General features: G+C 43.7%; 1 protein-coding gene across 5 annotated transcripts in view; it reads right to left on the bottom strand.

The window, feature by feature from the left end:
* Positions 1 to 7,143: 7,143 nt before the first annotated feature.
* Positions 7,144 to 15,420, bottom strand: part of Nvl (nuclear VCP like) — a 62,082-nt gene continuing 53,805 nt past the window's right edge. For all 5 annotated transcript variants that reach the window (XM_010642448.3, XM_010642450.2, XM_010642449.3 and 2 more), the window contains one exon: positions 7,144 to 11,649. In XM_010642448.3, the coding sequence (XP_010640750.1) occupies positions 11,605 to 11,649 (45 nt within the window). In that variant the 3' untranslated portion in view covers positions 7,144 to 11,604. The remainder of the gene's footprint in view (positions 11,650 to 15,420) is intronic.

The raw sequence follows: 15,420 nt of genomic DNA, 5'->3' as shown, positions 1-15,420 counted from the left end.
ATATCATCTCAGCAGAGGAATTCCCCTGCGAAGCTCAGAAATAACCTCCTGCTGTATTTTGCAAGAGGCAGCTTCAGGTCAGTGGTGCTTAGCTGCCTCAAGCCTCAATCCTGGGACTAGGATCTCTGTGGAGTCACTCACCTCTCTGTACTCAGCTTGTCTCACTGGTTGATTGCTCATCCCTAGGGGAGTCTCCACCCATGTGTGTCACTGTGTAAGCAAATTTTTATTTTACTAAAACAGCTAATAAACTGACCTACTAATCACAGAACATTAGTACTTATTTTGGTTATTTCATTGTGTTTACATCGTATGATTACTGGTGGACCTTAAAACTTTCATTCCAGAAATAGTTTTTAAAAAGATCCAAGTTACTTTTGGACAGAAGCTTGAGATTGAAATAATGTTGACTGTAATTGAACTATGAATGTTCACTTTTAACTGCCGTCCATGTGACTTAAGTCAGAAGCTGCTGTGTCTTGAACTGCCTGCCTCCTGAATAAAGCGCATGCGGAGCCCAATCCCATCCATCACTAGGCTTCCTCCTTCTGTCGCAATGACTGGCATTAGACGGATCCGTGGACAGACTTCAGTGCTCTTCATGGAGAACAGCTGTGGCGACGGACACATCAGAGGGGGCTGCTCACAGATAGCCAGTGTTATGTGTTGATTCCATCAGTGTGTGAAAGGGGAAGCAATATTTAAAATCTGTCAGCAATGCTGCAGCTCTGCAAAGCCTCAGCAGCAGCCAGACAACTGAGTGTGAAATGCAGACCCACCTGGGATGGCAGCCCTGCTCTGCAGACTTCGCTTCACCCCCAAGGCGCTCTGTTTTTCCTTTCTCACCCTCCTGCTGGGGAAACTCCCCAGGTCGCTGGAGGCTTTGCTTAAGAAGCAACGATTTGAGTTTAGAGCAGCGATACTACCAGCTCCATAGTGCACATTTCCTCAGTCCTACCACAGAATGTGGACACAGCCATGCACGGGGGACTGGATTGAACTATGGTGTGAGGAATCTCCCCGTGTCCTCAGCTTCACTGCGGGTAGAACTCTACCTGTGGCCACCTCTGCTGCAGCCCTGGAGACCGCTCCCACATTTCCTTTGTCAGCCTGTCTCATCCATTCTCTGCTGGGTACAGAGGACATTTCTGATCCTCCCCAAAGTGCTGTTTCCTGTTCCCTGATGACTTCTTGCCTGCATGGAGGTCTCGGCTTCCTTACAAGTCTCACTAGGCTTGCTCCCACCTGTCAACTTTAAAGCAGTAGAAAGATGGTCCTGGAGCCCTGCTGGAATAACTAAAGATTACACTGTGGTATCACAGCAGACCTACCTCTGATTTACTTGTGCTCTGGTCAGCGAGGATCAAGGCCTCATGTTAACATAGCCTGTTGATCCACCTCCACTGCCCAGTAGATCAGGTGCTTTGGTTTCGGACCAAGGACCACTCTCCAGGCTCTAATCTTCCTGTTTTGTGAACAGGTAGTCTTCCGCCTAGGACCTTTACTATCACTATTCCCTCACATCCATCAGGGTCCATGCTATACTGGGAGTGATTGCTTGATAAATACACCCTGGCCAGCACTGAGTCCTTGACCTTTTAAGCTTTATCTAAAACAGTCCAAGACAGAAGGTGTTTGTGTGACCTTAGATAAATGTAATACCAAAAGCCTGGATATATACAGAGAATCCTTTTCACCAGCCCAGAACCAAATATTTTACATGTGTTATCTTTCAGGTTGCACACTTCTATGATGCAGTACTACTAATATCTTCACTTTGTTGATGAGATACTGAGGATAAGATGGGGATAAGTGACTGGCCCAAGGTTACACACTAAATTAAAATGAGTGTGCTCCATATGGCATCTCATGAGCCTGATCCTGGAACAGGAGAGGTTGAGAAACTTGTTCTTGATATATGTCCTCGTCTCCAGCCTTGCTGACCACCTTTCATGTTCTGGCACATCTGGAAAGAGCTCTGAGTGCACCAGTGTGAGATAATTTGAAATCCTAATATGAACCATCCCTGTTTAAATTCATAGCAAAATGTATTCACTCATGGTTCATGGTGTAGCCTTATCAGGCATTGCATGAAGATACCACAAATCCACCCTCAAACCCTGGAGCATTAATGAGCCCTAAAATCCACTGAGTATCCATCCAGTGGATAAGGACAGCCCAGGGTACCTATTGGGAAGAGCGGCAGGATTTGGAGCAGGTAGATAATGCATGACCAATGAGCAGGTACTTTCTAGTTAGATGACAACAGAGCAGAGGAAAGGAGAAAAGACAGGTGAACCTAGAAGACAAGTGTGCTTGGGAGGGTGTCTCCTGTCCTCCTGTGTTGATGGGTCTTGCATTCCCATAGGCACATGTGACTGGCCACTCCAGGCCTCAGAAAGGGTAAAGGGGCCCTGGGGGCTTGGAGCTGTGGCTGCATAGTCTCCTACACAGAGCACTTTCCAGGAAGAAAGATGGTCTCAGAAATCAGAAGCAGCTTTGGAAAGGGCAGCATGATTTCCAGTTCCTAGGAGCACAGCTCTGCACATGGAGCCCAGGAAAAGGAATCAGTCAGTGCATGCTTTTTGAAAACCTGGAAGAGTGGAACAGCACTCAGTGCAGGCTTGGAAACGACTGTACACCAGTCAGTCTAGGGTGGCCTCTAGAGCCAGCCCTTCACTGTAGTAGGTTGTCCCAATACTGTTCTAACAGGCCTTCAGGTTATGGGTCCCTCAAGAACGGGAACCTTTCAACTTCAGCAGTGCATGGCTTGAGTCTCCCATGGCCTCTTGGTTGGCAGCTGAGATTTCTTGTAGCATAATGGGGTGACATTTTTCCATCGTGAACAGTCATGTCTCTTGGCTATGAGAAGTGTGAGCTTTTCCTACTGGCTGGGCACTCACCATGCTTGGAAGTGGGTGCTCTGTTCTCAACAGCATGGCATGCCACCTTTACAGTTGTGTCTGCTTGGCACCACTGAGAACACTGCTTTACAATTTTGCCCTCCAAGGAGTCTCCGGAACCCCAGAAGGCACCAGGCATTTAAGGGTATTTCTGTGCAGTACATGACCTCTGAGTCTGGAAGCCTGTCCCCCTTCTCCTCACTTTGATGACTGAGAGTTCAACAACCTCTCATTCCAGTAGAATTGTCGTGTTTCAGTTCTGTAAAAGAAACTTGCAAATTCTTGTCACGCATAAATAAAGCAAGAGAATCCACCAAGCCCTTGCGTGTTTCTACCAGGCTTCTGGCACCGCAGTGTGTGTGGAGCACCTTCCTCCACTCTTGGTGTCTCCTTGCCCAGTTCTGTACCACAGGACTCACACAAGCTCTGCCCGATGTCAGCTGCAGTTTTGGTTTCCACCAAGACTGGGGGTGAGGCAGAGAGAAGGGCAGAAGGAAAATAAAGGAACCCTTTCCTCTTTTGAGGGTATGAGGGCCAGTCCATCGCTCACTGACCTAGAGTCCCACTCTGGTGGAGGCCACTGTGCAGGCAGGAGGCTCTCCCTGAGGTACCTTGCCACAAAACCCTCCCACTCTATGACCCCTGCAAGGCTCAGCAAGGAGTATCATCACGTGTGGAACGCATCAGGTTCAGCAGTGTCAGCTCTTAAAGCACAAACTATAAAGGAGATGATCTCTTCACAGAAAAGAGGAAAATGAGGATCCATGGTGCCAGTAATTTGCCTCCGATGACTTCAGCTCCCAGTGGTGGCAGAACCAGCACCTGATAAAGATCCTCCCAGTCCTAAATCAAGGCCCTGGGCAGTACCCATGATGCCACCCTGTAATTACGTGTCCACAGAGAATGGTCATGTATGAAGGGGGGTGTCCTGTTGGGAATGGGGGGAGATGCAGAGCAGATATTAGAAGGAATTTCTTCTGTGATGAGGGCTGGGTCCCCCACTCCCTGTCTTCCACATTCCAGACAGAGGCCTTAGCTCTTCTCTGTAATCAGCTCAGGCTCAGGGCTGCAGTGCCAGAGGCAGTGATTCCGCTCCAAACTGTTCATGGCCTGACTCCCTTCAAGTTTCCCTTGCTGAGTAAATTAACATGAGCAGGAGTGTAGAAAGAACTTGTCCTACCTCACAAATTACATGTTAAGAAGCCAACTATTTGAGGACTAAAGGACAAGGTCCATAAATGTGCCTCCACCTATAACTTCTGCCTGGGTTGACTATGTTGGTAGGATCATGTCCTGTGCCAGGCACTGTGTTGGTCTCTCTGTGGACTGCTGAGAGCTCACATGGGTATCAGCCTCCTTGTGGTATGAGGAAAAAAAATAGAAGGGAAAGTATAGGTACCTTGTGCAAAATCACAGAACCAAAATTCAAATCCAGGTCTAAATTCTAAGTCCATGATGTATAAAAAACATTTACAATGACATTTTGGTCAAATTCAGAGCCCTCTATTTTATTTGGTACCAGGGATCGAACTCAGGAGGACCCTGCACTTGTGAGGCAGGCGGCAGAACCACTGAGCTAAATCCCCTGCCTGAAGCCCTCTTTCTAATTTTCTAATACCCAAAGTTTTCCTTGGGAGAGATTGTTTTGTCACTGTCAGCTGTGAGGGTTCCTGTAAGGGCAGAACTGTTCTGCAGCCATCCATGCCAGCTCTTCCTGCACTCTTCTGCCAAGGCAGGAGCTGAATCACTTAATTAGTCCTTGCTTGAAATCCACTTTGTCTGCAAATATAACAGCTACCCCTACTTTTCTGGGTTCTGCCAGTCTGTTTCTGTTGGCTGGTGAATTGAGATCATTAACGATGGTTATAGCTGATATGTATTGTCTTATCTCTGTCATTTTATTTTTATGCCTTTAGCTTCCTTCTGTCCTCTTTAATTTCTTGTCTTGCCTAGTGGATTCATTCTGTTGGGATTCATGGAATTGTATTCCTTGTTATCTCTTTGTAGATTATCCTTCAGAGCACTTTGGAGTGCTGGTTTGGTGCTCATGAATTTCTCCAAGAGTTCTCTGTCATGGAAGTATTTGAATTTTCCATCAATTTTGAAAGATAGTTTTGTGGGGTACATCATTCTGGGTTGGAGGATGTTTTCCTTTAGGTCTTGAAATACTTCATTCCAAGCTTTCCTTGACTTGAGTGTCTGTGTTGAGAAGTCTGCTGTGATTTTGAGGGGCTTTCCTTTATAGGTGGTTTGTTTGTTTTCTCTAACAGCTTTTAATATTCTGTTCTTGAGTTAAATTTCTGGAATCTTGACTATTACATTCCTTGGGGAAGATTTTTTTTTTTTTTTTTTAAATCATGGCTAATTGGAGTTCTCTATGCCTCACTTATCTGTATGTCAAATTCTTTTTTCCTATTTGGAATGCTTCCTGCCATTACTTCTGTGAACATGTTTTTTGTTATTTATGCTATCACCTGCTTTGTCATTGACTGATCAATCTTACGTTATTCTTCTTTGCATCATTTAGCAGCTGCTGGATTGATTTCTCATGGTCCCTTGGTCTTTTTAAGAAATCTTTCTTTTCCTGATTGCTAACCACAATCCTGTCTTCTATATCTGGTACTCTGTCCTTGCATTGGCTCATTCTGCTACATATACTTTCAATGGCATTTTTAAAATCTGGATATCTATTTGAATCTGTTGTATGGATTCCATTTTTCTCCTACACTGGGTGTTCATGGTTTCCATCATTTTCTTGAGCGTCTCTCTTTTTAAAAAAAAAAAAAATCTGTATATCCTCTAGAGTCACTAAGTATATTTTTCATTCTGGTCACTATCTCTGTAGTTAGCTGAGAAATTATTTCTGCTTTTTCTACAGCTTCATTCATCTTGTGTGTTACTTCCGTTGTTACCATTTCAGAGAGTCTAGTTGGATGGCTTTCAGATTGTTCCACCTCACTGCCTCCTGCATTTGTGAGCTGAAAGTTTGTAGGGAGTGTGGGGGAGGTTTGCACCTTGTTCAAGTGTCTTCTCATTTTCTTTTTTCAGTTTAATTCCTGGGTTGATGCTTATAGTTTGCTTATGGAGAGTAACTTTATTGCCAATATTCAGAACCCTTAGGAAATGACTACTCCTCAGAGGTGTCTTCCAGGTGTAGCTGGCTTTGAGTTTTGAACCTATTGCAAAATCCTTAGGCAATCTCAGTCTCGGTATATCAGGAGGAACAATGGATTAGCCCAGTTATGTCTTGGCTAAAGTAGTACAATCAGCAGTAACTACAGCATCAAACACAGCCTAGAAAATGATAAACTGTGGTAACTTTTTTTCTTTTGGGTTTTTTGAGACAGGCTCTCACTATGTAGTCTGAGACTGACCTGGAACTCACTATGTAGCCCATGCTGGTCTCAAACTCACAGTAATCCTCCTGCCTTAGCCTCCCAAGTACTGGGATTACAGGCGTGAGCCACCGCACCCAGCTAAACTGTGATAACTATTTATTTGTCATCTTTAGCCATATGAGCTAGTATTGTAGTTATATGACAAAATCTAAAACAAATCAGAAAATTATGCAATAAATAAGCCCTCAATATGACAATTTTACTCTAAGGAGAAAAGATTTAAAAGAGGTTTTGAAGGAAAATAGAAAAATAGAAGAGTTTAGAAGCAAAGCTGGAGGACAAAAGAGGGTCATACAAACTTTGGGAAACTGGTGAAGATGGGGGAAAGAGAAGGGAAAACAAAAACAATAGACCACAAGAAAACACTGAGACCGTGTTCACACTCATGTAAAAACAAGAGCAGGCAATCAAGAAAAACCAGAACAGAACTAGAACAAAAGGCAGATAAGAGGAAAAAAGGAAAAAAAAAGATAAAGTCCAATTCAAGGCATCTCTGCTGTCACTGGTGGACAACAGGGATACAGAGTGCAGGTGTAAACTGTTTCATCCCAGAAAGCAAGCTGTAGATCTCCTTCAGTTCCACTGCAGTGCACACTTCTTTCTGACTATGAGGCTGGAACTGGCTCTATTGAGCCCAGAACCATACAGGTGCCTCCTGCTGATTTGAACTCCACTCTCTGACCTGCCAATGTGAGATTGGCACCCTCACCATGACACCAGGAGCCACGAGACGGAGCTGGCCCATAGCTGTTCTGAGTTCTGAGCTCAGTTGACCTATCTCCAAGAAGGCTGCTGGCCAGTCGCCCCCTCCTCAGTGAGATCTCTGAACCTGAATAACTCACCAGCCACTGTGTTCAGCTGTGTCCACTGCTTAGTTCCACAGGTGCATTTCTCCACGGAGGCCTCTGGAGCCGCCAGTAATCACCATGCACCTGCAGGTTCAAACTGCCCTTCCCACACCATGAGTCTGGACTCTGGGACAAAGCACCACCTGGTACCTTCCTTTTTTTCATTGAAGTCTCTTTCCACTCTCCCGTGGACTTCATTTTCTCACTTCAGCTCCTTCTAGGTCCCAGGAACCCACTTCCTTCCTTCTCTTCATGCCCCCATATTTCAATGTTAGGACATCAAATCTCAGAGAGGCTCTTTCTCTGCTGCTCACCACTCTTCCATCTTCCCAGAAGTTCTTGGGGCTGAATTACAAGTCAGAACAGGACAAACAAGGATTTTCAGAGTCAGCTCAGAAACATTCTTTCCAAGCACAACAGCTGTGTAAAGCCCAATTTAGATCATGCAGAGGCGAAGGTACTTCCAGCCAATGCTGCTTGTGCCAAGCAGAAAGATAGGTGAGCATGTGAATCTCTTGAGTGCCTCAATCCCACACTCCACTCCTTGCCCAGGAAGAGAATCGGGAGCCTCACTTTAGACCTGGTCCCATGTTCCAGCAAGGACCACATTGGAGCAGTGCTGGGGACCCAAGTCAGAACTTCATGGGCTGTGTGACTGCAGATGGCTCTTCTGTCTGCATCCACAAAGGGCCTCCCCACTGCAGATGCCTTGGAGATCAGCCCAGGCAAGCTCAGATCAGTGCCACTCAGGGGCCACGGTCCTGCTGGTCCCTGTTGCCAGGGGACAAGGTGTGGGAGTGTTGTCAGCTCCATGCACACAGCAAGAGGGAAGATCACAGCTGTCCTGAACCATAGCAGCTGATCACTGCTGCTCAAACTATTCACTCCTTAGTGCTCTTTATAGAAAGCCTCGCCAGCTTCTTGACGATGGCTGAGAAGCCCCGGTTTCATCAGCTCTCTCCAATGCTAACTGCTCTGCGCCATTACGCCACCCAATGTTACTTCCTTCTCATGTTCCTTGTCATGTTTGGGACCCAAAAGAGAACAGGGGCCCTGCTGCTGAGGATCTCCACCTCAGGCTTCGACCCCCAGTGTAACATGAGTGACACGAGTCTGCATAACTTGAGGCACAAGCAGAAGCAGAAGGGTCCTAAAGATCTTCTCAGAACATGGTATTTTAGTGAAGGATGGCCAGTGGGTGGCAGGAACATTTTGGGAAACAAGGGCTGATGCGTGAAAGAACTTGGGTGTTTTAAAGAGAGGGAAGGCAGATGCCAAAGATAGGTGGTATCAGATTTAAATCCGTGTGCAATTAGACTGATAGAACTAAGGACACCAAGGGATGGTGAGCTGAAAGTGACATAATAAGTCTGTGTTAAGCAGAAGCAACCCTAGGTTCCCCTTGCATGAGATGGGAGCAAGGGTGAATAGGGATGTTATAGGATTGGAGGTCTTGTACAAATTCTTGATGTCCTAAGCCAGCGATGGAGAACTTTTTAGAACTTTCAATGATAAATAGCCCATTGCAGCACTTGGGCCATAGGTTTGCCACCACTGTCCTAGCCAAAGAATTGAGCACAACACCCAAAAGCAGCAGTAAAAGATTTGGAAGAAAAACAGTACAGTCCACAGGGTGGAAGTGGGCCAGTGAGAAAAGCTCACAGCATTAGAGGGCTTGGTACTGAGGACTTTAAACCTGAGGGTTTGGGGTGGGATTGAGCATTTAGTTTGAGCTATGACTCCTGCCAATGAGCAGCCTGGCTGGGTCCCTTCATTGGGGAGTTTTTAATCCTTTATGGCTCTTGAGGGAATTGGCATGGCTTCCAAAGCCCACGGAGGGTCAAATCAACTGAGTTAATGGCATGCCTATCAGAGCAGGGGTTGACCAAGCACTGCAGATCACCAGGTATATGCCCAGACTGCTTGCACAGAAGCCAAGTTATCTGGTTACACTTTCCCATTGCATTTGACCTGAGGATCCCAGTCCTACTGTTCGTTAGGTGACTGTTTAACTCAGTAGGGAGATCTAGACCCAAAAGGCATCCAAAGTGGGCCTGCCCTTCTTTCCAGAGCTTTGTACTTGGCTGTGCCTCAGAGGTAGCCCAGAAAGTAGGTTCCAAGGCAGGCAGGGGCCTCCTTTCTGTTTCCAGACATTTCCTTAGCCATCTCCTGCATCAACTTTCCCAAAACACCTAATCCCCAAAATCTTTATGGGATACTGAGAGCTTCTTCTGAAGCTGCCTCAATCTGAGAGCAGTCTTTATTCCTACCTACAGATTATGGAGTCTGTGTGACTCTTATGTAGGATTTAATGACCTACAGTGGAGCCTGGGGAATTGGAAGTGGCTAGAGGATGGAAAGGCTGAGCCAGCACTTTGAGGGTTGAGTTAGAAGAGGCATAGTTGGGGTCTTCACTGGTTGATTATGCCTGAATTGTCTCCTGGCCAAGAGTGACAGCCAGGAAAGCCACCCCCAAGTATGATTTTAAGAGAGGAACTGATTGGCCCTTATTCCCTTAATTGGGATGCCTGATCTACAGCTTGTCCAACATTTGACTGGTGGATATACTATCAGTGTTGTTCTTCCAAAGCCATGCAGACCTCCCTGTGCTTTATTTAGTGCATCAAGACCTCTGTGTTTATGGCAGTAGAGATGGGGATAGGCCCTCAGCAAGCTTGAGGGAGAGGCTGTGGAGAGTGTAGTCCTGTAGCTCTTGTTCTTATCTCTGTAGCAATTCCTATGCCAAGACAGGAACTAGAGTAATCACTGTTTTTTGGTCAAATGAAGGCAGAAAAGGGAGGGAAAGACTAGTTGTTGGGAACAATTTGTGTATCAGGGGCTAGAAAAGCTATGGTACAAATACCTGTCCAGTTGGAAGGAAGGCACAGGACTTGATTCCTGCAAAGAACATACTCAGGGCAGTAAGACAAGTAGTGAGATCAAGACAGAAAAGTTTATGTGTATCAGTTATGAAAAGTGCTGGGGGCCCTCATAAGAAATATCAAATGGCAAATGCCATTCCTGTTAAAAGAGGAAAGTTGTGGTTGGTATATGCCTTGGGTCTTCTTTTCTTCAAAGTACTGTATCTGTGAGTAAAGGAAAAAACAAGTGTCTGTGACTGACTGATAAAGTGATGTATTGGCAATGAGCAATTGGAGTATAACTAGCAGTGGTTATCCAGGGGTTGAGATGAGGGACTTAAGAAAGTGATGGTCTTTCTGGATATCAGAGGCCAGAATTTTTGTCGTGTGCAGCAGGTCTATTGAAGGCAGACTGAGACTGGTTTAGAGGGACCAGGGTTGGAGAATTCAACCTCTAGACTTGCAGTCTAAGATACAAGTAAAGTTACAGGGAGTAACAATGACCATAGGTTGACAGTATTGAGGGTAATCTTTGGCCTGCATGCACACTGGAGCTCCAGTGACAAAGAAGTCTGAAAATACTGGCCCTGAAACAGTTGTCATGAAAAAGTGGTTAGAAGCAGTAATGGTTGAAAGGTCAGGGTTACATCAATAAAGTGAGTGTAAGGATGCTGTATGAATTGTCCAATCAAGAGTCCAGTAAAGAGACAGAGGTGGGCACAGCCAGCAGTCTTATGCTATGGACTGATTAGTAGACTTTAAGAGTGTAAATCCTTTTGAGTAGATGGAGGTGAAGAAATGGTTTGGGACGGATAGCAGGTTGAAGACTAATAATCACAGGTAACAAAGTATATCAAGGTAAGCAGCAAAGAGACTTTTAATAAACCGTGTTCCAATTTTGAAGGAGCAAGGATATTATGTGAGGCACCAAAGACTGAGTCAGAGCACGCAGGAAAATAACCAAGTGAGAATGCAGAGCAGAAACCCAATGTAGATCAAGTGTCCATTTATGCTGGGATGACTCGACGGTCATAGCTTAAGGAAAGTCCAAGTATAGTTTGGTAAGTCTCCCTGTAATAGTAAACCCCAAACAAAGCTTTGAATAGGCCAGAATCTAAGAGGATGTCTAAACTACAAACCATTGAAGTAGTTAAAATTACATTAAAGAATTTTAGAAACATGATCATTATTTGTACTTATTAGAGGATTAGAGATGAACAAGGCATTGCTTCATGACAACTCTAATGAACATGCATAGTGTGACTCCGTTGTGAGGACACATTACAGAAACGCACACTGAAGGCTTCTGAAAGTAGTAAGCCCAAGGCCTTAAGTTGTTTCAAATTAAAAATTTTGAGTAAAATTTTATTTCACCAGTTTAATTTTTTTTTCCCTTAAAGATGTGGGGAGTTTTCCCACAAGGTCTGCTGTATTGAAGAATCTTCAGCTTCCAGTTTGTCCTCATTAATATGAAAATAAAATGCTTACATGAGAGAGACCATATCTATGTTGGGCTGAGGGCAGGCATCTCAGAGCACCTAGACCACTTGACTGGCTTACTGTGCTGGATTCACCATGCTGGCAGCTGGAGATGTCACTGGCTGAGGGACTGCTGAAGAGCTTCATACATTTTTCGATCCTTGGGGGAGGGGAGAAGGTAGAACACAGAGCTAAGCGAGGAGGGCTATGTACAGAATGTTGGCCCACAAGTTCATATGCTGAAGTCTTAACCCCAGGACATTAAAATGTGGTTGCATTTGCAGTTAAGGCATTTAAGGAGTTGCCTAAGTTAGGAAAGGTCAGGTGGTTGCGTCCTCACCCTAAAAATCAGTCTTCAATGAGAAGATGCAGTTAGGATACAGATATGCAAAGAGGAAAGACCATGTGAGGACACAAAGAAAAGGCCCTCTATGAGAAAAGAGGCCTCAGAAAAACCAATTCTGATATCTTGTTCCGGGGCATCAGGTTTTCAGAGCAGTGAAGAAATAAAATTGCTGTTAGGTCCCCAGTCCTTAGTACTTTGTTATGGCGCCCTGGCTGAGGAATCCATCGCTGTCAGGTTGGGGAGGCTTCCATCCAGATTTTGGAGGAGCTGTGCCCAAGAGGGCAAAGAGCAAAGCTGTGAGAGTTAAGGCTCAAATTGTAGTGGAGACCGCTGGAAGTTGAAGAAGCCAGCACCATGGAAGGTCTACTAAGGAGGGCCAAAGGCAGTAAGGGGAGACAGCCCAATATTAGCATATGTACTGCCGAAGCAAGCAAGAGGCAGCCCAAAAGAAAGGCCATTGGGCTGTCAGTTAGTGCTGCAGCAGCAGGTTGCCCAAGCTACATGTCTCACAACTTGCTGGAAGAGAGACAGAGTATTTAACATTTGCCCTGCGGGGTTTTGGTATTGCGTTGGTCCCATTCCTTCCTTGTGGTATGGGAATGTTTATACTGTTCCATATTATTGAAGTGTTTAATTTTCTTTTAATTTTTACAGGGAGTCACTGAAAGTTTGCCTTGCATTTCAGAGGAGTCTTTGAACCTGAACTTTTTGGTGAGTCTTTTTGGTACTGGGGATCGATCTTGGGACTTTGCGCTTGAGTGGCAGTTAACAGAACCACTGAGCTAAATATCCCTGGCCAGGATTTCTGTTAGAACTTGTTGAACACAGACCGAAACTTCTAAAACATGAGCCAAAATAAACATCTTTTAAATTGCAGGTGTCAAGTATTTTGCCCCAGTGATAAGGAAAGTAACAAAAACAGTAAGAAAACTGTTAGAGGTATTTAAAGAGAGGGTAAAGAAAGTTTGATACTAGCCGGGCGTGGTGGCGCACACCTATAATCCCAGCACTCTGGAGGCTGAGGCAGGAGGATTGCTGTGAGTTCGAGGCCAGCTTAGGCTACATCGTGAGTTCTAGGTCAGTCTCAACTACATAGTGAGACCCTGTCTCAAAAAAACAAAAAATCTGAATATAAAAAAACCTCACAAAAAACAAGCCAATTGTGCTACATTTTTCTTTTGAACAGATAAAATTTTTGTAAGGTTCAAAAATATATAAAAATGTATAAAGGGGAAAAAAACTCTTTTTCACATGTTGCTCTCCTTCACATGACCAATGTGTCCTTCTAGATTTTCCTTCTGCTTATATAAAACTACTATAATTATTTTTTACATAGATGGTAGAATATCATAGACATATTTCCTAACCTTTTATATAACAACATACTTGGGAGAGGACCTTCAGTTTGTAGTACAGTTACATCATAATTTACTATATAAATATTTGGAGTGTCAGTCTTAGGTGTTCTTTTATACAATATTCCAGTGAATTTTTAACTTCCCATGGATGTGTATAGTTCTGCTAAGTTCATAATAAGTTGGTGATTCTCAGCTTTTGGTGCAATTGCAATTTTGGCAGATATGTCAAATTGCCATTAAAAATGGCTGGACTGATGGACACCCACCCTCCACCAGATGTGTGTGAATGTGCCTATCTGTTCCTACCCTGGTAAAATGTTTTATAAGTCCCTTAGTCTATTTTTGGTATAGCAGCCCTGACAGAGACAGAGAGAAAGAGTAATTATTATATTTAAAATACAAAACCAATCCTGGAAGAATTAAACTTATAACTTTTCACACACCTTTCAAACAGTTTCAAAGTGTCCATAAGACAGTTATTAAAAGAATACTAAGGGCCGGGGATTTAGCTCAGGGGTTCGGTGGCCAGCCTTGCAAGCGCAAGGACCCGAGTTCAATCCCTGGTACCAAAAAAAAAGAATACTGAATTAACTAACCCTGACACAGGATAACAGGCCTTATATTTCTCAAAGCCACTGCTAAATGACACCAAAATGATGTAAGCATATTTCCTTGAGAACCAGATGAAAGAAATTCTACTTTTATACGTAACTGTCTTCTAACAAAATGTTTTTATAGAAATATTAGATGGCTCCCTCCTTACTTAAAAAAAATTCTTACTACATTGGGTCTTCTAAAACTTTTAAATTATGTATTTTTTAAATGTTGAATTTTTTGAGGCACTGCACTCCCATGATTCATGGTTTAGCAAGTCGAGGCTGTCCTCCCTCTTCCTCCCATGAGCAGTCATATTGTGGCTTCCAGAAGGCCCTTGAAGACTCACTGATTTGCCAAACCAGGAAAAAGTCCCTGAACCTTTAAATTACTCCGTATTTTTAAAAAGATTAAATTATAGTAAAAATCAGTCTTGTCATTTATTTGGTTCATAGTATTGATTCAAAATTCATACTATGCCTTTTCCCAAAGATAAGTAGTACTTTCTTATTCATTAAGGCAGTTTCCAGATAGTCAAAGCAATGTAACAGAACCAGTTATCACATCACTAGGATACACATGTAGCCTTTCAAGGGTCTTTTGTTTTCCAAACTAATCTGCAGATTCAATGCAATCCCTTTCAAAATCATAGGAGGGCCCTGCACCCCTCACCAACATACACAGGGGACTGAACCTCAGGGCCTATATACTGAGCTTTATCCTGAGCCCTTTTTATTTTTTCTTAACACAGGGTCACACTAGGTGCTAAGTTACCCAACTTGACACTGCACAGCGTTGGGATTATAGGCAAAAGGGACCACTCCTGGATCCCAGAAGGCTTTTAAAAATAGAAACCAGTAAATGTTCTACAGAGGTACAAAGAGCTTAACAGACCAGGGTTGGGGGGCAAATTAGGAGCACTTACACTACCTAATACCCAAACTTACTACACATCTGGAATAATCAAGACACTGGATACAAGATGTAGTGATATAAAGATATTTATAAAGGTCAAAGAAAAGAATAAAGAATATAGAAACAGAACCACGCATATATGACCAATGCACAAAAAGAATATGGTAGTTCAGATGTTGCTTCAATAAACACCAGGAGAGCTACATGGATAAAGGTTAACTATGACCTAGCCTATATCACTAATATAAAAATTACAGCTGCCCTTTTTCTTTCTCCAAATCTTCATCTGCAGATTCAACCAAATGCAGATCAAGAATATTCTGGAGAAAAACTTTCTGTTCTCCAAAAGATGCCTTTAAAATATATTATGACACATCACATATTTGGAGAAAATATGCTCATATGTACTACCAATAAAAATTTCAATCCAAGTTTAATTATAAAACTTTACTATAACCCAATTATGAAGAAATAGTTCAAATTTTTTATAAAGAGCAAATGATGACAGGCCAGGGATTTAGCTCAGTGGTGCTTTGCCTGCCTTGCAAGCGCAAGTTCCTGAGTTCAATCCCTGGTACCAGGGGAGGGAAAAAAGAGCAAATGATGATGAAAAAGAAGATATATGGGTGGGGGATTTAGCTCAGTGGTCCCGGTGCCTGACTCGCAAGCACAAGGGCCCGAGTTCGATCTCTAGTACCAAAAAAAAAAAAAAAAAAAA

The sequence above is a fragment of the Fukomys damarensis genome, unplaced genomic scaffold (assembly GCF_012274545.1).
Source record: "Fukomys damarensis isolate Sample0158 unplaced genomic scaffold, DMR_v1.0_HiC HiC_scaffold_11, whole genome shotgun sequence".
In the NCBI taxonomy this organism is placed as follows: domain Eukaryota; kingdom Metazoa; phylum Chordata; class Mammalia; order Rodentia; family Bathyergidae; genus Fukomys; species Fukomys damarensis.
This window is presented reverse-complemented; position numbering and strand designations above follow the sequence as displayed.